Source organism: Silurus meridionalis, chromosome 22, assembly GCF_014805685.1.
Source record: "Silurus meridionalis isolate SWU-2019-XX chromosome 22, ASM1480568v1, whole genome shotgun sequence".
Lineage (NCBI taxonomy): Eukaryota > Metazoa > Chordata > Actinopteri > Siluriformes > Siluridae > Silurus > Silurus meridionalis.
This window is the reverse complement of record NC_060905.1, coordinates 6,758,360-6,783,142: the sequence shown is the minus strand read 5'-3', so window position 1 is coordinate 6,783,142 and position 24,783 is coordinate 6,758,360. Positions and strand designations below refer to the sequence as shown.

At 39.5% G+C, this 24,783-nt stretch overlaps 1 protein-coding gene across 1 annotated transcript in view; it reads left to right on the top strand.

Annotated features, from left to right (window-relative positions):
• Window positions 1-4,833: 4,833 nt before the first annotated feature.
• Window positions 4,834-24,783, top strand: part of hs3st2 (heparan sulfate (glucosamine) 3-O-sulfotransferase 2) — a 35,451-nt gene continuing 15,501 nt past the window's right edge. The window contains exon 1 of the mRNA XM_046834258.1: window positions 4,834-6,145. Within this exon, the coding sequence (XP_046690214.1) occupies window positions 5,595-6,145 (551 nt within the window). The 5' untranslated portion in view covers window positions 4,834-5,594. The remainder of the gene's footprint in view (window positions 6,146-24,783) is intronic.

Here is a 24,783-nt window from a genome sequence, read left to right as displayed (position 1 = left end):
AACAGATATATCACATGAAGAGGTTTTTAATTTCCTGCTTCTGTAGCTAACTCCTTTAATTATGTATGATATAAAACAATTTAAGATGCTTTCTATCACAGGATTCAGCTTGATGAATATATTTGCACGTTTGCATATATGTGTATATGAATTTATATGCCGGAATATCTACACAGTATTGGTACTGGTGCGGTTGGTCATTTATTTTTAAGAAAGCCATTGCAAATTTAACATTGTGAGGTATAGACTGAGAAAAATTTACCACAGACTACCCAGCTGTACAAAAACGGTACAGCTTCAGACTGTTACACCGACCAGGCATAACATTATGGCCTTATAGCATTGTAAAATTGTGACCGATGAAGTGAATAACACTGATTATCTCTTTATGAACTGTTAGTTGAGCAAGTTTGATAATTGGCTTCATTGCAATGGCTAGACGACTGGGTCAGAGCATCTCCAAAACTGCATCTCTTATGGGATGTTCCTGGTCTGCAGTGGTCAGTACCTATAAAAAGTGGTCCAAGGAAGGAACAGTGGTGAACCAGCGACAGGGTCTTGGGCGGCCAAGACTCATTGATGCACGTGTGGAGCGAAGGCTGGTCTATGTGTTCCGATCCAATACAATATTAGACAGGTGGTCATAAGTGGAGTTCAGTATTTTTGGGGAGAAAAAAGGGATCACCAGACCAAGCTGATTCAGTAATGTGAGAGCATTGTGAAATATTACTCGTATTTAGAGTGTGCTGTACTACAGCAGAGAATCAAACACATGGCTGACACATTTGTGATGTATGGAGAAACCTTTACAACCCTGTAATAATATTTTATGGCAAAATGCTCAGTTGTCTGGCAGAGAGGCAGCCCAGACTAGATAAATTACATGTAATTTCCAACTTGACATTTTAAGATAAAAGATCTGGGGTGCTGTTGTTAGTATCACTAAAGCATCTGGCAAAAATAAATAAATAGAATGCTTTGATCACTAGCCACAAACCATTCACAATATGGGTAAATTGTCAATTTTGGTGTTTCTGTCCTATAAAAAAAAAAAAAAACAGAAAATGTATATCCTCTGATTCATTCTCTGAGCTGATATATACCAGAGGTAATTTCCCTTAGGTTTTTCCATGGTGAGCTTAGAACATAAGTACTGAGAAACTTGTCAAGAGGAAATACCCCTCCCTGCTGAGCACCCCGCTGATTCCTGCCAATACAGACTGTAGGACAATTACCAGGTCCCAAGCAACAGCTTAGGTGAGGCAGCCAGCTGACGACCAAAAGGGTGACATTTCTAGCTCATGTTCCCTCCTTGTGAACAACATTAGGGATCGATGCATCAAAACAGTTCGGATTTGAACAACACAGGCGAAATGTCAGTAACAATTAGCCCAGTGGCTTGTTGGCAGGGGAAGAAATGACCTGCTGTTCAATGGCCTTTGGTTTGAGTCTGGTGTCGGCGATATTAATTCGGTCACAGGAGAAGAGGTAGAAACGGAGGCCATAAACCACACAAACGAATACATATCTGTAGCATTTAGCTTCCTTTGCCAAAGACAGGAATGTCAACGGGATGAATCCAGAATGAATAGTTTTGCACTTTTTTCCTAGCCCTATGAGATCTATGTGGATATTCGTCTATCTTTTAGGCAAGTAGTTTTGCAGGCTGGTGGGGTCTGTAATCGAATTACAGCTGAACGATAGCATGACAACCAAATTCAGAGTAACAAACGGCCACACTACTGCGACTCAAGCCTGAAGGTAGGATTCTCAGTTCTCAGCCTGCCTGAAAAAGTAACACAAGGAGCATCCATCTTTATAATTCTGTTTCTCTGAGGCTGAGTGATAAAGGCTCGGGAGAGCAGCAAAATGCAGGTGTTAATGAGATAACCTGGTTAGATGAAGCTTTTTTACGTTGATGGGCCAAAAAAAGCTATACTCTGGAACACTGAGAGTGGAGGAGGTGTTTATTCCACAACACTCTTACATTACCTGAGTTACATGCAGTTAGAAAAGAAAAATGAAAGGAATATATTCATATACTCTATATCCTTAGTCACTGATTTATCCTTGTCAGGGTCAGTGTGGATACCGAGCTAATCCCAGGAGCACTGGACCCGAGGGGCAGGAATACATCCTGGATTTGACGCCGGTCTATCACAGCATCTATCAAACACACAAATCCATTCACACCTAGAGGCAAATTTGAGCAGCCAGTACACAACTATCGGCATGATTTTGAAAGAAAACCTATATGGATCCATATGGGAAAACTTGCAACAAAAAAAAAATCCAAAATATAGTCCAACACCTCTGAGTAAATAATGTCTAATGTTTATTATGAATTTATTAATTATGTATTCTTACTTGCCATTAATGTATCGATTATGTAACAGGGTCGGGTTGCTAGCCCAACACCCACCCTCCTCATTTGCAGCTGGGCTTGGGACCATGGCAGAGTACTTTATCCCCAATCCCAAAACTGAGCACTGATGGGGGGTTAAGAGTGGCAGCCCGGCAGCCAACTCGAACCCACAACCCCCAGATCTAAAATCCAATGCCTTAGGCTATTAGGGGAAGGTGGTACAGTAGCTTTGTGATTATTACGTAGCATTTACATTCATGATATTTGGCAGGCATCCTTATTCAGGTCGACATATAACTTTCCTGTTTATACAACTGAGCATTTGAGGATTGGGGGCCTTGCTTAATGGCCCAGCTGAGGAAGCTTGGTGGTGCTGAGATTTGAAATCACAACCTTCTGATTTGCTATTCAATATTTTAACTACTTCATTCCAAAAAAAAAAAAAAAACCGAGATCTAGTTTGAAATGTGGATCATACCAAGATACCTTCATGTGAGCTGGGGCGTACTACTGGCTACAAGTTAAGACATACCCAATATTATAATTGTGTTCTGTCCTATAGAAATATGCATTTCTGGAAATTCCTGCAGTGTGGGCACATTTTAGCACTAGCTGTCTGCTTTTAGCTACAAGAGACATTAAATATCATTTAGACAACAGTCATTCAGTGGAACTTGAGTGCACATCAAGTTATTCTGACCAGCTGAGACAGAGAATGAAGTGACTATAGAGATTGCAGTACTCACTCTCTCTCTCTCTCTCTCTCACTCTCTCTCTCTCAAACACAGATACATAGATTTAAATCACAAAGTAACAACGTCCCATTATGTGCCGGAGGAAGTTAATTGCAAGTCGTAAAAAAGAGGTAAATTGCACTGCAGCTAGAATACCGACGCTGATATCATACATCTACGACACCTGTTTTTTTTTCTCCGTCTGACAGCTCCAGACGGAACCAGGTTTATTTAAGTCCCACACACCGTGCTAAGCGCCAAAACCGCTAACCTTTGCGCGTACCCTTGAGAGCGGCGCCGGGAGCGTTTGGAGACGAGGCTTTCTAGTCTTACCAGGATGAAAAGGTTAATGAAAGCCCATTAATTGTAGCAGTTTTATCTTGATGGCAACTGTTAACCCAATTGATCTCGTCTCTGATTACATTACACTAATAGCAGACTCACAGTAAGGTTCTGCTGATTAGAGAGACAGACTGTATGGGGCCTGGCTAATTGGAGAAAAATTAAGTTTCTTTCTTTCTCTTTTTTTTTTTTTCTCCCCCACTTTTCCTCTTGCATCATTTGGGCTTTGTATGCCATGTTAAGATATAAGGAGGAAGAAGAAGCTGGAATATTTGACATGGAAATCAATAGAAACAAAACGACCTGAAGATATTCAAATATCAAGCTTCATGCACATTTTAAGTTTCATATATAATTTATATAATTTTTTTATATAAATATTTTTATATAATATATTTTAATATAATCTGCACATTCAGGGCTTTTTTCAGACTCCTAGTGAGAAACGACTCACTCAGAAGTGCTTGCTCAACAAGTCAGTTGAGGTGCCATGAATCTGACATAAGGCCCAAGTAGTCTCTTGCCATCATGGTGACTAAAAATGGACACGCTGAAGTGGAGCTTAATAAGGAGCATCTGCTCTTAGCCTCATACCTCGAGGCTGCATGCTTCAGACCTCTAAACATAAAAAATCTTGTTTTAGGGATGCTTAAGCCTCATCTGATATACTCTTTCCACAGGGACACGAGACCTGTCACCTCTAAAGCTACTCGAACCAAATACTACAATCCTGTGGAAGAGCTGCAGATTAGATCAGGAGGATTAAAGGGTCTTGAGGCTTGTTGGTTTTGATATTTTGAGGACTGTGCAGACGAAAAACAGAGAGAGCAAGAGAGGAAGAAAGAGTGAGAGGGAGAGAAAGAGACAGACAGACAGACAGACAGACAGAAAGAGAGACAGACAGACAGACAGACAAAGCAGTGAGAGAAAGAGAGATAGGCAGACAGACAAATCGAGAGAGAGAGAGAGAGAGAGAGAGTGTGAGAGAGAGAGGGAGGGAAAGATAGAGGCAGACAGAGAGGGCGATAGACATGCAGACAGACAGAGAAACAGGCAGAAAAAGGGGGGAGACAGAAACCTACAGACAGAGAAACAGACAAATAGAGATGGGGCAGACAGACAAACATACAGAGAAAGAGAGAGCGAGAGACATAGGCAGGCAGACAGGCAGACAGACAGACAGACAGACAGACAGAGACACAGACAAATAGAAAAGGGGTGATTCTTTTCAGTATCTTTCACCTTACAGTACATGTCCTTTACAATACTTTCTTCTACTCCCACATAGATTGTCTGCAGGAAGAGAGTTTGTTCTCTCTCTCTCTTTCTCTCTCTCTCTCTCTCACACACACACACACACACACACACACACACACACACACACACACACACACAAACCTTACTGAAGGTGGAGATTGAAAATTCAATAAAGGCGCCTTCTTCAGTAAGGCACCTCAGTGTCTGATGAAGTGAATGTAGTTTGGTGTAAGATCTCAGGACACGTGCACGGTGTTCATCTTCAAAAAAAAAAAAAAAAAAACTGACAAACGCGCGAGGAATCCGCGAACACGACGTGACGTCAGGCGTCGTCTTTAAGCGCGTGCCAGGCGGCGGGCGCGTGTCGGAGCCGCTACGAACAACTTTGGAGGAGACCGGGGAAGCCAGAGGAAGCGCCACCGCTTTGGGACGAGATGTCCTGGGAAACTTTGAAGGAGAATTATGGTTTTAAATTCGGGATGTTTAGCGGTCCTCGGCGCGGGTCGTGTGGATTATTATGCGCAGCGGGACGGCGCGTGCGGTCGTGCACGGGGAGTATCGCACACGACTGCAGTTCGCGTTTAAAAGTGCACGAGCAGAACCGGGTTCTCCTGCGTGCACACTTAAAGTAGACCTCTTCCCGTAGCGCAGCGTGTGTGTGAGCGTGTGTGAGAGCGTGTGTGTGTGTGTGTGTGTGTGTGTGCGCGCAAGACTCCCTGAGTTTGAAGCGCTTCACTTTGGAGAGGTTTTGATTTTAACCTGGCTTGCAGAATGAGATTTAAGTTAAGGTGCCTCTGTCGCGCGCTCGGGGTTTCCTCTGTGGAGAAAACGTGGCGCGCGAGGATCAAGGAGCAACTCGAGAGCTGAAAGCATGCTGCGCTTTAACCTATGGAGAAATGGCCTTTAGGGTTGTGTCCAGCCGCGCGGCGCCGTCCTCCAGCTCCAAGTTCAGCAGCAGGTTCATGTTCATCTTCACGCTCTCGCTGTCCTTCACGTACGTGTGCTACAGCGTGCTGTTCTGCTCGGCTCCGGTCATGCCAGGCAGCCGTTTCGAGGAGCGCCGGTGCGCGCGCGGACACGGCAGCGCCGGCGCCACAAAGCTGCTGCAGAGGTCGGCCGCGTGCGCGGAGGCGAACTCGAGCCGGGGTGAACACGGAGCCACGGCGGCTTCGCTGCATCCAGCCGTGAACCGGAGCGAGGAGCCCAGCGCGCGGGGGTCACGGGCGCGCGGCGCCGAGTCGGCGCGCTCCAAACCGGCCAACGCGTCCGCCGCGAGCGCGCAGCGCTACGGAAACAAGAAGCTGCCCAACGCGCTGATCGTGGGCGTGAAGAAGGGCGGCACGCGCGCCGTGCTGGAGTTCATCCGCATCCACCCGGATGTGCGCGCGCTCGGCACCGAGCCGCACTTCTTCGACCGGAACTATGACAGAGGCATGGACTGGTACAGGTAAGCGCGCAGGAGCACGTGCACTCACTCAAACTCTCCCTGTAAATAAACACGTGCAGGGCATGTTTTCATGCTTGCTTGTTTTGTTTTTAACTCACGCGTAAAACTCTTAATATGCCTTTTAATTACAGAGGGTTGTTTTGTTCTCTACACCAGAAAAAGTCAGTCTGCAGAAACCTGACATGTTCAGCTAATAAAATAACGCACAACTTTTTTAAATTTTCTTGCAAACTAAGTGCATGCATCTGGATTTATACACTCTAAACTGCTACTAAATTGTTGTGGTTTATATATATATATATATATATATATATATATATATATATATATATATATATATATATATATATATATATATTTTTTTTTCCCTCAACCTAGACAAGCAGATTTCCAGGTTAAAAGATACATAGTTATATGGGTATATAAAAAATGTCTAAGTCAAGATCAAGGAGAGGGATACTTTTTCTGAAAAATTTACATGAAGGCATATCATGTGCATATAAATGGTTAGAAATGCATGAGCAGAAAAAGAACCACGACCTAAACAAAGGTGAAGAGAGAATTGGATTATAATCATTACAGAAAAAAGAGGACATGTCTGCCACGGAGTCAAGGTGAAATAATTGCCAATAGGATTGTGGCGTTTGCTGTGGGGAGGAAGATAACAGTTTTTGCACACATAGTAAAGTTCCTGTACATGAAGCTCCACACAGCCTTGGAAGCTTCTAAGCCTGTTTGTGATGGATGGCCATCGAAGTGCACCTTCGGGAGCCATCGGGCTGGTAGCTGAGCCTGCTATGGCTGTGTGGTATATGAGGCTAGGGAAAGCAGATACACTGCGAGAGTGTATCAGACCTCCCACAAGCAGTGCTACCCATGGCTCAGAGCTCAGTAATTACACATACATCATAGCCGGCAGACAAAGGCCTTGCGAGCATTTGAATCCATCGGAGTCTTCGGTTTACACCAAAGAGAAACGAGTCTGTTCACCTGATAAAGGACATTCAGTCAGGAACACAGTCTGAGGTACAACAGGGGCCACTTTTCTAACCTCTAATCTGCTGCACTAAGAAAGATAAATGCGCTGAGGAACGTGTGTGTATGTAAGGTGCAGTAATCAGCGTCAAGATCCAAAAACAAAAAGAAATCTGCCATACCATGTAATTAAGACACAAATGAATGACCTGGGATGCAATGGTGGCTGAAAAACAGGAAATGCACTTTTCAGTGCCATTTAAAAAAATGAAATAAAACATCAATGCATCAAGTGTAAAAAATGAGGCTCCATCTCGGCCTGGGTGTTACGAGTTGCAAAATACACTGTATGATGCCAAATAATAGATATGCTCAACAATATACTGAAAATATGATATTGTCATTCAAAAAAGATACAACCTGAGAATATTGTGCTTATCAGCAATACGTTCTATAACTATAGGTGAATCGATGGTTCCTTGTTTCTTACATAATATATTTTTTTCACAGATGTATTGCAGGAAAGAATTCAGCAAAATGATGTTTTTTTTTTGTTTTGCAGCATCACACGTTCCTGTATCCTGTGTTCTGTTCTTATACTTGGATTGTGCTTTCTAAAAATGCTCTAATCAATACCCGTTTTTTTTCAGGTACTCCACATTCTTATGACACCTTTGCCACCTCCTGTTTCAGGAATAAACACACACACACACACAAATTGTCACAAACAAACACACACACTCAAAAGCTATCAATACTATTTGTAGACTGGTTAATTAAAATGCCACAGAGGCCAAGACATTGAAACAGTTCCTCTAATTGTCCCTGAAAGCAATTTTCTTTGAGCTTGTGACATCTTGCGATAAAGGCTATAAGTAATGAAAGATGATTGGTTGATTAAGTCAAAAGTTCCTCACAAAAGTTCTCTAACAATGTGTTTCAATCTTGTTACACGTTTTCCTCCAGTCTAGTTAATGACGTCCGTTGAATTCAGAGCGTGAAGTCCGGAACGGTGTTCATGGGGCTCACCTATGAGCCGTGCTCCCTGCCACTGCTATTTTCTGAAATAATGAGCCAGAATACGTCACAAGGCCCATTTGGTTAATTGTTGAGTTACAAACAAAAGCTTCAATCTTTGACTGTATTTCCAGAATAGTTGAAAAAAAAAAAGACTAATTTCATTCATTATTTGCATTTTTGTGCATCCAACACCTGCCTTTCTGCCTCATGGAGAAACATTTATGACCACAGTTTTCCAAAGGTTTATTCTTTCCACTGGTTTATGAAATAAAAAATAAGTAATGCTATAATGGAAAAACTTAAAAGGGCTTTATGCGTGTATTGATTTTTATTCATGCCCTTCAAGTAGATTTTTGAAAAAATATAAAAAGTGCTCAAATTGTGAGAAAAGCCTTTTAACATTTGCTTCAGGCCCTGAATTTCATCCTAGTCTTGCGTTAATTGGCTCGGAGGAGGAGGAGGCAGGGGAGAAATGCTGCAGTCAGGGAGGCTGACAAGGACAGAAAGTTGGGCGAAGCTCATTTAGCATGAAGAAAAAAAAAAGAACTACATATACTTTCCGGAACAAATGACTTAGCTTGCCACCTTCACTAATGGGAATTCCAGATCTGAGTCGAAGCCTGGAAGACGGTGAGATTACTGTAATTCAACCAGTACTACTCTCTTGTGGATATATAACTATAGCACTTGATTTGTTTTGTTTTAGCTCAAATGACTCATTAGGGCTTGAACTCATTTTGTCTATATCATCAAAAAAGAAGCCTATCATACTTCTAATATACAGCAATTATGGTGCAGTAGCATAATATTGTGCAGCTGTAACGCCAAGTCCACAACCCTGAAAAAGAACAAACACATCGCAGTAAACTCGCTGGATACATTTCCATTGTGCAAACACTGTGCACACATGCGGCATTATCATAAGATTGTTAGTGCAGCACCTAAACACATAATGAAACTGTCAGAAACTGTGCATCTCATGAATGTGGCACTCCGAGCTCAGGCATTAAGTAAAGTACAGACATTAATGCATGGCTCGCACGCTTTCAGGTGGCCCTGCCAGGCATTTGCATTTCTACCTCGCAATGACTGAAGCCAGTCTGCCTCTCATTACGCCATGCTAATGTTCCCATTATTTTCTGCAGCTTTGCATCCGAGTCTTAAGCAGACAAGGGAAGGGGAGAAAAACTCTAAAGAAGCAAGTAAACAGTGTGAAAGGTTTGGTTGAACTGATGAATCCTAGCTAAAAGAGTGAGATTTACATATATAGCTTTCTGCTTTATGAAAAATTAATCTAAAACACTGCCATAATTAATGAAAACCTCATTGGATAATGTGCAGCCTACGGGTCTGTGATGTAACAGGCCATCCAAAGAGCTCTGTCAGAAAAATGAAAGGAATTTTCATCTGCCATCATTTTTTTCCCCACTCTTTTCCTAAGCAAGGAACAGACTGTATATCTATTGAATTAAAAGATTTAAGATTAATTTATCATATTATGTAAGACTACAGTACAGAGCATTTACCGTAATTTTCGGACTATAAAGCGTACCCATATATAAGCCGCACCCACTGAATTTTACAAATATTTTTATTTTTAACATAAATAAGCCGCACCTGTCTATAAGCCACATTACTACACTAATGTACTTTACACAGGCTTTATTAAAGACATGGCTAAAATATGTTGCGCTTCCTTTAGGAGCATAGCGGTATTTTGGGAATAGCATGCCAGAAGCGAGCTCTCCCTTCACCCTGACTCAACGCGTTACAGCGGCTTGTATCTAAACAGTAGCCTACCAAGAAAGTCATTGTTCACTGTCTTCCTCCTTCCTTTCACAACTATTTCTCTTGGGAGTTTATCTTTTGGCATCGTCGTGCGTTTAAAAATCACCCGATGGAAGTTTTTTCACCCGATGCAGTGCAGCTCAGAACACAGGTGAAGTGCGTTTTTTTCGTTTCCGTTTGGAAATTTAATTGGTCTAATGTTATGAGGTTCAGTTTTTTGGCTTGAAGTTTGTGAAACCGGGAAAACCCAGGAAAAATTCATAAATTAGTCGCTTTGTTTTTAAGCCACAGGGTTCAAAATGTGGGAAAAAAGTAGCGGCTTATAGTCCGAAAAATACGGTACATTTTTTGGCTGAAATTACATCCAGAAAATGTTGTCATTTTTTTTAAATGTCTAAGTCAGGAACTCAGACCAGAAAAAATATATTTATCGACAGGATAATTTTCCAGTTTGACTCTACATCCATAAAATAAAAACAGTAAGAGCAATTCTGGTGATTCTCTTACAACAGACACAGACTATTGCATTATTAGGAACCGAACACTACTGTGGCTACTGAAATGTTGTTTATTGTCACTCATTTGCTTCCTATTTCGGCGCAGATGGCTCAGTATATCTTTCTGTCTCTCTACACCCACACTCGCACACAGCTGTGTCATGATAGAAATGATTAAAAATGATGAGTTTGTTGGACCAACAAGCAGCAACCTACAGAGAAAAATGTTCAGTTTAGTCTTGTTCTTGCTTATTGTTTTGTCATGCAGTATTGACGATGGAGATTATTGACATTTCTATATATAAAACCGGTCCATTTTAAAAGGGCAACAAAATGCCCTGTGAAAACATCCTGGACATCTGCAAATGTAGCTTATATTTTCTGCAAATCTGAGATGATTCTATTTATATAAAATTTGCTTTGATCTCAGTATATAGTTTAGCTAAAGCACAACATAAACAAGACTATTTCAAAACCTAAATGGTAAAGGATGATAGGAAAGAATGATTGGAAAGACTAGATAGATTACTAGCTAGATTTCAGTATATTCACACTATTTCCATATTTCCATTTCCACTATATGGATGTTGTCATATTTGCATGGAGCCTGAAGTAATTCACTATCCTAGTGAGTACATTATAGTTAATGGAAAAGAATGTCCAAAATATGCTTTTTTTATTGAACTAACTATATTGTCTGAACCGTTCTGCCCTGCCATCTCATTGTCCCATGTGTTTGGGACGAACCCATGATTTATGATATTTTTATTTAATGCTTTTTAAGCTTATTTATTTATTTATTTATTTGTAAATAGCAGCCCACCAGCATGTTTTCTCTGTCTTCAATCCTTCCTTCCTATTATTATTTTTTTAATTATGAAGAATAGGAAGAAAAGCTGAAATAGTAAATAAGACCCACTGACATGTCTAACAACATATACTTTAGGCATAACAGCTCTTGCACAGTGTGTGTGTGTGTGTGTGTGTGTGTGTGTGTGTGTGTGTGTGTGTGTGTGTGTGTGTGTGTGTGTGAGTACACAGGTGGCATCATTAGAGTATGACAGCAGAACCAAAACATACACATGTGAACAGCAAAAACCCACTGCTGTCATTAGCTATTAGACTGAAAACAGTGAGTGCTGTTAGGCCAAGTGTCGGATGGAAAAAAGAATGAAGCAATTATGTGAAGAGGAATTAGTAGTGAAAACTGGAGGCATATCTCTATTGATACTTTTCGACTTTGTCAGAAATGATGTTTTCCTTCCTTATTTTTTTTTTAAATATGCAATCTTACTTTTTCCTTTTTTCCACTTAATGTGTATTTGCACTCATTGGCCACTTTATAAGTAACACCTGTACACTCTAAACAAACATAAGAATCTCTGTAACATGGAATTGTTGTTAGTTCCCGAAGGGCTGGTTTGAGTAATTCAGAAACACCTGATCTCCTGGGATTTCCACCCACAGCAGTTTCTATTGTTTACACACAGTAAATGGTGCTCAAAACAAAGAACATCCTCTGTATGGAGGTCTATAGGCTGAAACAATTTTATTAGGTCAGTTTGGTCCAAGCAGAAAGCACAAGAAAGATATAAAAACTCACATAATCACTCTTTAATATCATGGTGAGTAGAAAAAGCAACTCTGGACAAAATGGTGAACCTACAACTGCCAAGAACCACATCAGTTTTCACTCCTGTCAGGCAAAAACAGATATCAGAGGCAGTCTTGAGCACAGACTCACCCAAACTGCACAGTTGAAGATTAGAAAAAATGGCCCTTTTTCTGTCTATACTTGCCTCAGATTTCTGTTCTTGGCTTACAGAAATGGAAACTACTCCTGCACCTAATGTGGCTTTCTGATACTCCTACACCTCAGGATTGAGGTTTTTGTGGCTTTTCAAAATGGTTTTCTTCTCAATTTTGAAAGAGTGCTTATGATTTACTACAGCCTTTTTATTAATTTTCCTATCTACAATATACAGTATATCTTATCCTATCTTATGAATTGCATCTAAAAAAGATCATCAGATTCGAACAAACTTGTATTTGTGTCAGCCTGAGTGCACTGTCAATAACTCTTTCTTGCAGTACATTGAGGTTCCAATGAGTAGAGAGATATATAGCCCTAAACATATTTAGCAAAACTACTGCTTGTTAAAGCCCTGTGTTTCTGATTTAATGCCAGTACTGTACAGTGTGACATCACAAATAAATTCAGTGTTTTAGACTGGACAAAATACAGGATGATACTCAGTTCAGCCTCTGACGAAAAAAGAAAGCAAAAACAGAACATATTACAGTAAATACAAGGAAACACTGAAATTCATGTTAATGTTTCTCGATTATATTTTTCCCTTGAGTCCTTCATGTGAAATTGAAAATGAATGTCCAATTCTTCAAACCCATTCTTTAACTTCTTTACAATTATTTCTGCTATAACTTAAAACCAAAGGTGCACGGAAGTAGTTAATAAGCTACGGTCTAAGAATAACATAAGGCTCTGGGATACTGCGTTACATAAGATTTGGTAAAACTCCATATGAGATTAAGGACAGCAAAGCAAAAGGTACAAGGCTTGTATTTATTTATTTATCTATTTATTTATTAGCGCTCCCAGTGGACTCGCAACAGCTTTTTTTTTTCAGAACAAAATGATTTTCCACACAGATACCTTAAAATATACACCTGGACCAATCAAACTTTTCCAAACATCTATGATCACACAATAATGGTGCAATGATCCTGCTGAAGGACTATTCTTTAAGTATTTATGCTCTTTATTTTTGCTCCTTTTATGCTTGATATTGTTGATAATCCTTTCTTTAGTCAGTAGTTCACAGACAGCACTGCACTGTCCTGAGTTTTGCACTCATCTTACAATGTTCTGTAATGTATATGAGCTGAATATGTCTACAATTGTTGTACACTAGCTACGCTATGTAGTGTGTACAACTGCTGAATGTACTTCCAATAATGGGCCTTTTTTATCAAATTGGTTACTAATGGATTCATTAATTAGATCCCTCATAGGAACATTTACACAATGTATTTTCCTAGGGAAAAGAAACGGTGTGTATCCAACACATGCTTCGTAGTGTGTGTAAATTGACACCAAATAAAAAGAAGAAATGTAAACCTTAGAAGATCTGCTTCGAATGCTAGCATTTGTAGTGCTTCACTGAACTTTGATATACAGATTATGCAACCGAGTTTAAATAGCTTATTGATTGAAATAAATCCATAACTTCATAAATTAAGTCAAATTAGACATTGAGTTTAGAACCAATGTTGCAGTCAGTTGTGTTTGCCAGGATATCTATAAATGCTGTACTATAAATTTAGTGCCAACACTAAATACCCGATGCTGCATTGTGCTGTATATTCTCTATTGTTGTGAATGCATTATTGTGTTTTGCATACTGTTATGTTCACTTTTTTACATCTAGGGTAAAGAGGTTTAACATGTTTTTGTATCTGGAGGAAGAGGACATAAACGTGACCTAGTAGTGGTTTTGTTTCCCATGTAGAATACAAATTTACAATAATCATAAGAAGGACTTTATACACAACAAGATAAGGGAAAAAGAAGAATTTAACAGCAAGGATCAATGGAAGGGGAACAGTACAGAGGTTAATAGCGGAGGTGAACTCTGTGTTTGTGGCAAAGCAAATAAAAGAACAAACTACCTATATACAAGCTCACCTATACTAAATACCCTAGTGTGTCTAGACAGAGGAACACTATAGGTGGGAACATAGAGCCACACCCAATCTACCTGTCCACACAGCGCACTTGGGAACCGTATGGACAGCGTGCTAAAGGTAGTGTTGTACTGTAATATTTAAAAGAGAAGACAATAACAAGCCAAGCATTTAAACTACCAAAACTTTTATACAGACTGGGTTCAATCACAAAACCCTTCACTCCTCTTTACACCCTACACCTCTCCTATCTATTTCTGCTTCCAGCATGGCACTTCAATTCTGGAAACCCCACCTCTCTAGTGACATCTGCCACTTGAGCAATTCTCCGCAATGCTCCATTGAATGGAAATGTCATCCACAACGGTACATTAGTCTATAAGGAAAGTGGTAGCTCAGTGGTTTAGTTAGACTTATGATTGGCAGATGAGTGGGTTCGAATCCCAACAAGCACCCATTGGGCTTTTAACCCTCAATTGCAATTACATTATATATTGTTTAATATATAGAGGTAAGAGGTTTATTAGAATTTTTTTTTCTTTTCCAATTTTTGGCAAGATTTCTTGGAAAATGAATGCATCTGGTAATTAATTTATTTTGTTAGTTTTAATCAGCATATGCATGTAAACAAAGTTTAAATCATTTGTGAGTGTAGCAAAAATGTTATGTTGAGTTTTACTTATGTACATTTTTGCACACAATTGATGTTTGTTTTAAGTCAATTATTAAAATCCCAATAAATGTACCATTGCTAACACGTGATATGTATAAGCAGTGAGGAAATGTTGATTTTGGATAAGAGCTTCAAGAGTGTGTGTTAAAGTGTATGATTTTTTAAAATGTTTAGTTTATGGGTTCAGCTGTGTGGTAGTCTGAGCCAAACAGCATTTGCTTGACAAAAGTTTGTGTCTGGGTAAACTCTCATTGATGACCCTTCATCAATACAGATGTTGGACATTAAACAGAAGCAGTGCTGCACCCTATACAGTGTGCACTACAGGATATTCCCTAGAAATAACATAGCAATGTATTAAATATGTAGTAAAACACAGAGTGGTAAGTATTTCACATCTAAACAAAACATTTATTAAATTGTACTGAGAATTTCACAAAGTGACTCAAACATTTCTTATGTCTGTCACCAATAGCAGAGTTGGAAAGTTTGTGCTAAGTCAAAGACAGCAAGAATTTCAGATGCAAAGGACTCTCTAATTGTTTCAGGTTTGTCATGGCAGAGTCATGCAGAGCAAGCAAAGCTACAACACAGAACAGAAGATGTGAAAAAGTAAACCCTACAGTAACAGTGTTCCACTGATGCCCAGAGGACACGTACCATCCTCGCAAGCTTGTTGTCTTCATGTGCTTCTTTGCTTGTGTTGAGGGCAAGGGCGTACACTCTGTCCTGGATTAGTTGTGATCGTTCACTGCAATGCTCGGTGTGGCTCTGTGGCTCATGTGGATCGTGTCTGATGTTGTGGTTTTGATATGAAAAAAAAAAAGTATAGATGAGTGGAAAGAGACTTTGAAATCGACTCTGTAAGAAAGTTCACAACTGGGTCTACTGTCTTCCGAGTTTCTTTTAACTTTTATAATGTAGATGAAATATAGATGGTACAAGGAAGAAATGCATCAAGACTCCTCTCTCTCCTTGCACCCGTGTAGTGGAACGAAGTGTCGAACAGCCAAGTCATTGTCTGCCCTTCCTTCTCATCAAGCATTTGGAATGTTTTTTTGCTGTACTACCTCTGCTGGAACAGGGTTAGACAGTCACATCTATTCAATGATATAAATGTAGTGGAATTGCAAAATGGTCTTATACTTTGTTTTTTTATGTAAAAAAAATAGGTCTGGCCTCAGCTATCACCTATTTAAACACACAAGCCTTATTACAATTAACTTGTAAGTGTGCATATTAAAGATTTAGTTTAAAGATATAGGAAATTATATAAATAAATGATTTTAAAAGAAATAATGCCTGAGAGCCATTATGTTGCTTTTAACAGAAACAGGCTGTGCATTTCACACCTAGGCCTTCAGTGGTGTCCTAGCAGAACTCTTAATACAATCATTGTGATTCCATGGCTATAGAAACCATCAGTATTATACAGAACCAGATTGTAATGGTGCATGGTGTCTAATGCCGAAGAATGAATGCAGTTACTACAGCAAGAAACCCACAGAAACCCAATAAACATAATTTAATAAGTCTCCTTTCACTGCTGCCACAGTCATCATCTCTAGCAGAAGCATCAATATTCATAAGATATTTCATATTTAAATATTCATCAATATTCAAAAATCTCATAGAATGACCCCAGGTTTTCTTTGCCTTTTTCCCGCGTTTTTTACGGTTTTCCTGGGGATTTGACAATTGTGTGTTTTTGTGCAAATTCTACAGGAAAGAAAACCCAAAAGTATAAATGGATCATCAAAGCTTAACAACTGTTTGGCTTTTCCTTATCTTTTTAAATGTCCTTGTAAGTATACAATAAATTTCTTCTTCTCTGTCTGCCATTATGGCATAAAAAAACGACTATTATATCCCCATTAATATATATTTTAGTTTGTGCAATTTGATACAGATGCGGTTTGTGAGCTCTGACTAGCGGGCTCTCCGACCATCCAATCAAAGGACATAAAAATGGCAATGTTTTTGGATGCTTTCTCGAAGGCCACAATGATGGCAGCTTGAAAACTGGTTGATTAAAGCAACAGCTTAATTCTCATGTACTTTAAGCTATGGTAGATACCATTGACCCCAACAACACGTGATGTAACAGCTGAAATCTGATTAATAGAAACTCCAGCATAAACAGACAACAGTTGCAGCAGCGCATCTAAGAGAAAAGCTATGAAATCAAGACAATAGAATTATTCTTCTTTCGGCTTCTCCCATTAGGGGTCACCACAGTGGATCATCCGTCTTCCTGTCCTCTACATCTGCCTCTTTTAAACCAACTACCTGCATGTTTTCTTTGACCATATCCATGAACCTTTTCATTGGCCTTCCTCTTTTCCTCCTTCCTGGCGGCTCCATCCTCAGCATCCCCCTACCGATATACCCCATGTCCCTCCTCTGCACATGTCCAAACCATCTCAATCTCGCCTCTCTCACCTTGTCTCCAAAATGTCCTACATGCGCTGTCCCTCTAATAAACTCATTTCTAATCCTGTCGATCCTCGTCACTTCCAATGAAAATCTTAACATCTTCAGCTCTGCTACCTCCAGCTCCACCTCCTGTCTTTTACTCAATGCCACTGTCTCTATTCCATACAACATCGCAGGTCTCACCACAGTCCTATAAACTTTCCCTTTCACTCTCGCAGATACTCTTCTATCACAAATAACTCCTGTCACACTTCTCCACCCACTCCACCCTGCCTGCACTCTTTTCTTCACTTCTCTAACACACTCTCCATTACTTTGCACTGTTGACCCCAGGTACCTGAACTCCTCCACCTTCTCCACTTCTTCTCCATGCAACTGCACCACTTCACTGCCCACCCTCTCATTTACACACATGTACTCTGTTTTCTCTATACTTCTCATCAACATTCTCAAAGCAAATAATGCGTCTGTGGTACTCTTTCTCGGCATAAAACCATACTGTTGCTCACAGATGGTCACCTCTTCTCTTAGCCTTTCTTCCACAACTCTTTCCCATAACTTCATGGTTTGACTAATAAACTTAATTCCCCTGTAGTTAGCCTGACTTTCCACTCTTCATCCTCTTAATCACTACTTTCACTTCCTCCTTACTAATCCTATCCACTTCCTGCTTCAGATCTCCACACCATCCATACTTCTCTCTCTCTAATCTTCCTCATTCATCAGCTGCTCAAAATACTCCCTCCATCTTCTCAACACACTCTCTTCACTAGTCATCACTTTTCCATCTCCATTCTTTATTGCTCTAACTTGCAGCCATCCTTCCCAGCTCGGTCCCTCTGCCTGGCCAATCGGTACAAATCCTTCTCTCCTTCCTTAGTGTCTAACTTAATACACAGCTTCACATACAGATTCTCATATGCCTTATCCCTGGCTTTCACCACATCCCTTTTCACCTGTCTGACCTCTTCCCTGAATCTCACACTACAGTCTTCCTCCTTTAGTTTCCACCATCTTATTCTTCTTTCAGTACTCACTCTCCTCCTCTTCTTCTTTACCTCCAAAGCCATCCTACAGACCACCATCCGATGCTGTCTAGCTACACTGTTCCCTGCCAACACCTTACAGTCGCCAATCTTCTTCAGGTTGCATCTCCTACATAGTCCACCTGTGTGTACCTTCCTCTATTCTTATACGTCACCCTATGATCCTCCTTCTTCTTAAAATAAGTGTTCACCACTGCCATTTCCATCCTTTTAGCAAAATCTACCACCATCTGCCCTTCCACATTCCTCTCCTTAAGGCCAAACTTACCCATCGCCTCCTCATCACCTCTGTTCCCTTCACCAATTGTTCATTCCTATGAACACCATCTACCACTTAATCTAACTCACTCTAAAATTTTCTCACAACCCACTTGTGGAACATAGGCACTGATGACATTATCATCACCCCTTCAACTTCCAGCTTCACGTTCATCACCTTATCAAAAACTCTCTTTACCTCCACTACACTCTTATTGTACTTTTCCTTCAGAATCACCCCTACACCACTTCTATTTCTATCCACACCATAATAGAACAGTTAAAACCCACCTCCGATGTTCCTGGCCTCACTACTTTTCCACCTGGTCTCCTGAACACACAACATATCTACTTTTCTCCTCTCCATGATATCAGCTACCTTTATCCCTTTTACCATTCATTGTACCAACATTTAAAGTACCAACCCCACTCTCATACAATTCTTCCTCATCCACGTCTTCCTCCTCTCCTTCTCCTCCTTCGGCCAACAGTAGCCTAATTTCCACCGGTACCCTGTTGGCTAACAATACCTGTGGCAGTCGTTGGTAACCTGGGCCACGACCGATCCGGTATGGAATTCTGATTTATAATCCGCATATTTGATTTGGGACATGTTTTGATGCCCTTCCTAACGCAACCCTCCCCATTTATCTGGGCTTGGGACTGGCACTAAGAGTGCACTAGCTTGTGCAACCCTAATGGCTGAGTTAAATCAAGAGAATAGACTATTGGGAATAATTTAATACACAGTCATAGACAAAAATTTACCAACTATAAACACAATTAGAAATTCAGATCGTGGTTTATTCCAGCAGTGAAGACCTTGTATCCCTGATGACCCATCATTGACTTTTAGAGTTTAATTATATCCTTATATACAGTACATACATACATACATACATATATACATACATACATACAGGGTAAACAATCCAATATCCGAGAGCCAGCAAAAGGGTAATGGGGCAAAGGCAAAAACAAAGTCCAGTAAACAGTCCAGGGTCTAAACAAAGGCAAACAGGGCAATGCACGAGAGACAAAACCAAATTAAAAAAAAAACAGTCCAAAAAATCCAAGAGCCAACAAACAGAACAGCAGAGCAGAAACACCCTGAGTAAATGTATCAGGTGTCCTTAAATACAGGGTGGCACAGGATAAAAAAGATGGCCGCCGACCTGGAAGTGCATGCCATGAAACCGGAAGTGCGCAGCATTAACCAGAAAGATCCTGACAATATACTGTAAATATAATTAGGTTTACCCCTCAGTACAAAATCAATAAGCTGTCCAAAATCTCCATGGCCATGTCAGTGGAGAGAAGCCAACAGAATTAACATTGTTTCAAGTTTAGCACAGAGACTTTGACATTACCAGTTATGAGATATAGGTATAAATACTCAAAAATTCTTGACGAAGTCAGGTGGTTCAGTGAGCTTGCATATTAGCCCACAGTATTTCCAGTGACTATGATTGCCCGGCAGTTCTTTGACGCTAAATGCTCTCAGGTTCTCACAACAACTGCATATGGCAGATGCTTTCAGCTTCTTTACAAACATTTAAGTAAATGTATTGAAACAGATTGCAGGTTTTTTTCAGTCCCAGTAGAGAAAACTGCCTCATGAGACACTTCCTGTGTGGTGACCTCAGTATATAAACTCTCCACACACAAACAGCTTAAAGTCTGGGTGAATATTTTAGGTGAAAACTGCATGACAACATACAGTGCCTTGCAAAAATATTCATCCCCCTTCAACAGATTTATCTGTATTGCAAATGACACAGATTGTTCTAGTCAGCATTTCTATTGCATACCAATATACTCAAAGTAAATCTATTTTTAATGTCAAAATTCATTATTTCTCAGCAGTTTTTTTATTAATAAAAACTGAAAGCTGTTGCTTGCATAAGTATTGCTTCAGACTAGTACTTGGTAGTCTTTGGACCACTTTTTACTTTTCATTTTTAACTCTAAGTGTGTGGGGGAATTCCTTTGGAAGTAGTAGCTTTTTCCTATTATTCCTGGTAGACTTGGTTCAGGTTCTCCTCAGATTGTCATAGTCTAACTCAAACTTATACTTAGACCTCTAGATAGTCTTTCCAATAAATTTTGGAGCATGGCTGAGGGATTTGTGATCATTCAACTACAAGAGCATTAGTGAGGTCAGGTACTGATGTTGGTTGAGAGGGACTGGGGTGTATTTGGTGTTCATCCCAAAGGTGTTCATTGGGGACAAGCTCAGGACTTAGATGATCCAACCTTAACACACCATGTCTTCCTGGAACTCACTGTCATGCTGGAACTGGTTTGCACTATATCCAATTTTGGTTAAAATAAAGGCTACCACTTCATTCTAAAAACCTAATGTTTTACAAGTTGGTATGAAGAAGTTTCAAATTAATGGTGCTAACTAGTTCATTACCACGTCTGCAATTGAATTGCCATGAATAGCATGTTAGAACAAAAAGCAAACATGAAATTCTGCAGGAAACTGCTCAATTCTGTCAAAGACATTTGGCATGATTCAGCAAGTTTACCGCGATGCTGCAATGAGTTGTTAGCTTCGAGAGTTGAACACTTTCAATGAGAAGACTTTCAAAGAGCTCAATCCAAGAAAATTTTGAAACCATTCGGCAGGTTGTGCATGGTGATTGTCGTGAAACAATCCACACAGTCTTGCTTCCGCACCCACCCTGTAGCGTTGTATTGCTGTGTGAGAGGACTATTTTGAAGGTGATAGTGTGTAAACATAGATATAGTACTTTTTTAAACAGAGCGAGTCTCGAAACCTTTTGATACCACCCCATATAACCAGTGAACTCAGGTCGCTTCTTCATAATGTGCTTTGTTTAATTCCACTCTGAACCAATGATCACATCACTACAAACATTCTAGCAAGTAAAAAATATCTTGACTATAGTCAAATTTATCTAGTATCTCAATATAATAAGTTTTAGAATCCTGGGAAACCCATATGATTTTGGCTAATTCCTACATTTTTGGTGTATAATGCAGGCAAGTCCGGCATATTTGGTGCTTATTCCTTGTATAATTGGTGAAGAAAAGCTAGAACAATACATATTTACTGTAATAAGTCATATAATATTACAATTATTAAAAATTAAACAGAATACAACTACTGTCCCTGTCGACTGTTTGAATTTGTTTGAATTCCTGAAAAGGTCCTCATGGCATACAGTACATCCATTACAAATTACACGACCTACAGTTCTCTAAAGAACTCTTATCTCAATATGCTGTAAGTCTGAGTCATGATGCGTTATTGTACAAGCACCCATTTCTATGAAAAATGACTGTGAGAGACCAACCTATACGGTATTACATCCATCATCCGGTAGACATCAGCTCCTTGAGCGCTTCCCCTCTCTGGGACATAGCCGAAGTAAATGATACCAAAAATATCTCGGCAGCACCAAAGAGCAAAAAAAAAAAAAGAAAAGAAAAGACATTTCCGCTCCAGCATAAATGAGTTTTAGGGTTGACAAGTCGAGGACCTCTACATTTTTATAGTCTATACTGAAGAGTACATGGATCCTCTCGTCTAAATTAGAGTGTGGCTTGAATGTGAAGAGAAATAATTCGCAGAAATGTTGCACTCAAGCCTCTTGATGGAGGCAGCAATAAAATGTACATTATAATGTAAATTTACTGGAGAAATTGAAGCTTTTTTGGTGCATATGTTTCAATTAAAATGTAATACATATCCACATTTTATTTAAAATGTAAATCTGCCATAAATCATTTGCCAGCAGTATGGATGATGTATGGTATTAATATCTATCTCTCAATCAATAGGACACACAAGTCAATGCTCTCAAAACAATAACTACAAGCCATTAACAACACTTTCATTCAGTGCAGAATGAAACACTGCTTTCTTCACCAAAGGCAAAAGATTTATCAGTCACACCTGTTTCTCTTTTCACTATACACTTTTTCTTTTTTGAAAAAGGGAAAAGCTGATACATTACAGTTCTTTAAATAACTGCAAGTGTTTCTTTTTTTTTAAACTGAGGTATTGACAATGTATTGTCTTTAGCAAATGGGAAGAAAAAATTCACTGATAAAAGTGTACATTTGCTTTGAGTTCATTCATCATTCCATTCAGCGTAGCATTTCCATGTCGCAGCTCTGGCGCAATCCCGAGTTCAGGTTACCGTTTCTGTATATCTGAGTGCTCCGGGTTTCCTCGCAGCTTAAAAGTGAATACGCTAGATTGACTCTAGGTGTGAATGTGTGGATGCAGTGTGCTCTGCAATAGACTGGTGTCACATCCTAAAGTGCTCAGGGATAGGCTGGGGATCCATGGCAAGTCTGACCAGGATAAAGGTGGATGATTGAATCATACAGTAGGCAATATTTTCTGGTCCAACTCACCTGTGGGAAAAACCAATGCATGTCTAAGAATCCCCACAAATCCCCAAAGCCACAATCCATAATATAGCGGAAAGCTTTTACAAAAGAAATTAGGGAGGAATGTTCATATTAAAGCTTGTGGTTTTGGAATGGGATGTTCAAGCACAAATCAAGATACTGATATAATATTCAGGTGTCTATGCACTTTTCTTATATAGTGTTAAAACCATCTCTTTAAAACTACAGGAACTTTATGTAATTTACAATTAGAAAACATGGTGGAGGATGCACTTAGAAACAGTGTGCACTCATTTAAATGGATTGGAATTTTTAATAAGTGTATGGTCCATACATAGATTACATTATATACATTATTATTATTAATATCAGAAAATAAATCTCAAGTTGACAGAAGTTTTGTTATTTGCGTGAAAAACTATGAAAATCACAAACAGCTTTGTTAACTACACTCTACATGGTCAAAAGGATGTGAACAGCTGATCATGAACCCCATATATGGACCAGACACAAATCTGGAGGCATGTGATTGTATAGAATGTGACTGTATTCTATAGCATTACAATTTTCAAATTACAAAGAGGCCTCTCTTACACAATGCTCCTGTTCACAAAGCAAGATCTTTGAAGACATGGTTTGTTATTGTTAAAATGAAAGAACTAAACCCTAATGAACAGCTTTAGGATGGACTGGAACATTGACTGAACCCAACTTTAGAAACTAGTAATCTCACAAATGCTCCTGTAGATAATTAAACCCAAATCCCAAAAACATGTTACAAAATGTAGTGGAAACATTTCCAGAAGAATGGAGCATTTTATGAGATTTTGGATTATGGTTTCGTATCATTAGTGTTCTTGTGTTTGTCAAACAATGTTTGTCCTGCAATGTATAGTATAATTCGTGTGGGATGCAGTATTTGTACTTTGAAAAATTACCACTGGTCCAGTGGTTATATCCATATTGGTTGTATTTACTGTTTTGAGAGCATTGAAGCAACTTTGGAGATATTTCTAATACGTTACCAACAGAAAAATGATATGCTAATAGTTCTTTTTGTTCTAATGCTATCTCTGTTTATGTTCATATTAAAGCTCACCTACGTGCTGTATCAATGACTCCAAATAGACTATTCCTGGGTTTATTTTTTCCCTTAGTGGCTGGTGATTAATGGTCAGACATCCTCCCAGAAGAAAATGTGAGTGAATAAAATATTAATGAGCTAATGTATTCCAGAGAAGCCAGAATTAAGCCATTTCTCTTTATCAGTCCAGGGGAGTACGGGCTGCAATTAGTAATTAGTTTGTTTACTGGCCACAGGATTATTTTAGACCTTGTTTATTGGAGCATTTCCACAGCTCCCTTCACCCTCCCCTTCCCCCACATCTTCTTGAATGGTCCATGCTTGTTTGTTTCAGGTAGACTCAAGCACAATCATTCTGCCATATCTTTTGTATATTTAACAAGCTGCTGCTCTGTGAGAGAGACTGGAATAGGAGGCTTTGCACATACACTTATTACTACAAAAATAGGTTTTAAATACAAGCTGAAATCAGGATGTTCTATTACTCTGTATAAAATTCTGTTGGTTACTTGATGCAGGGATAAATATTTATTTGGTTTGATCAAGTGTAGATATATGACGTACAGCTTGAAGGAAGCATGTACACAGTAAATTAAGAACGCCACCAATCTTTGCATAATCACCTGTACTGTTACTCTATGAATCTGTTGTGCTCCGGGCTGTCTGGTTAATCACTAGCATCTGCTCTCCTACAGGAAAATGGAGGACATTGTTTAAGTCCCAGTGTGTCCCTTTGCTAACTGACCATGATTGATGCTTACTGA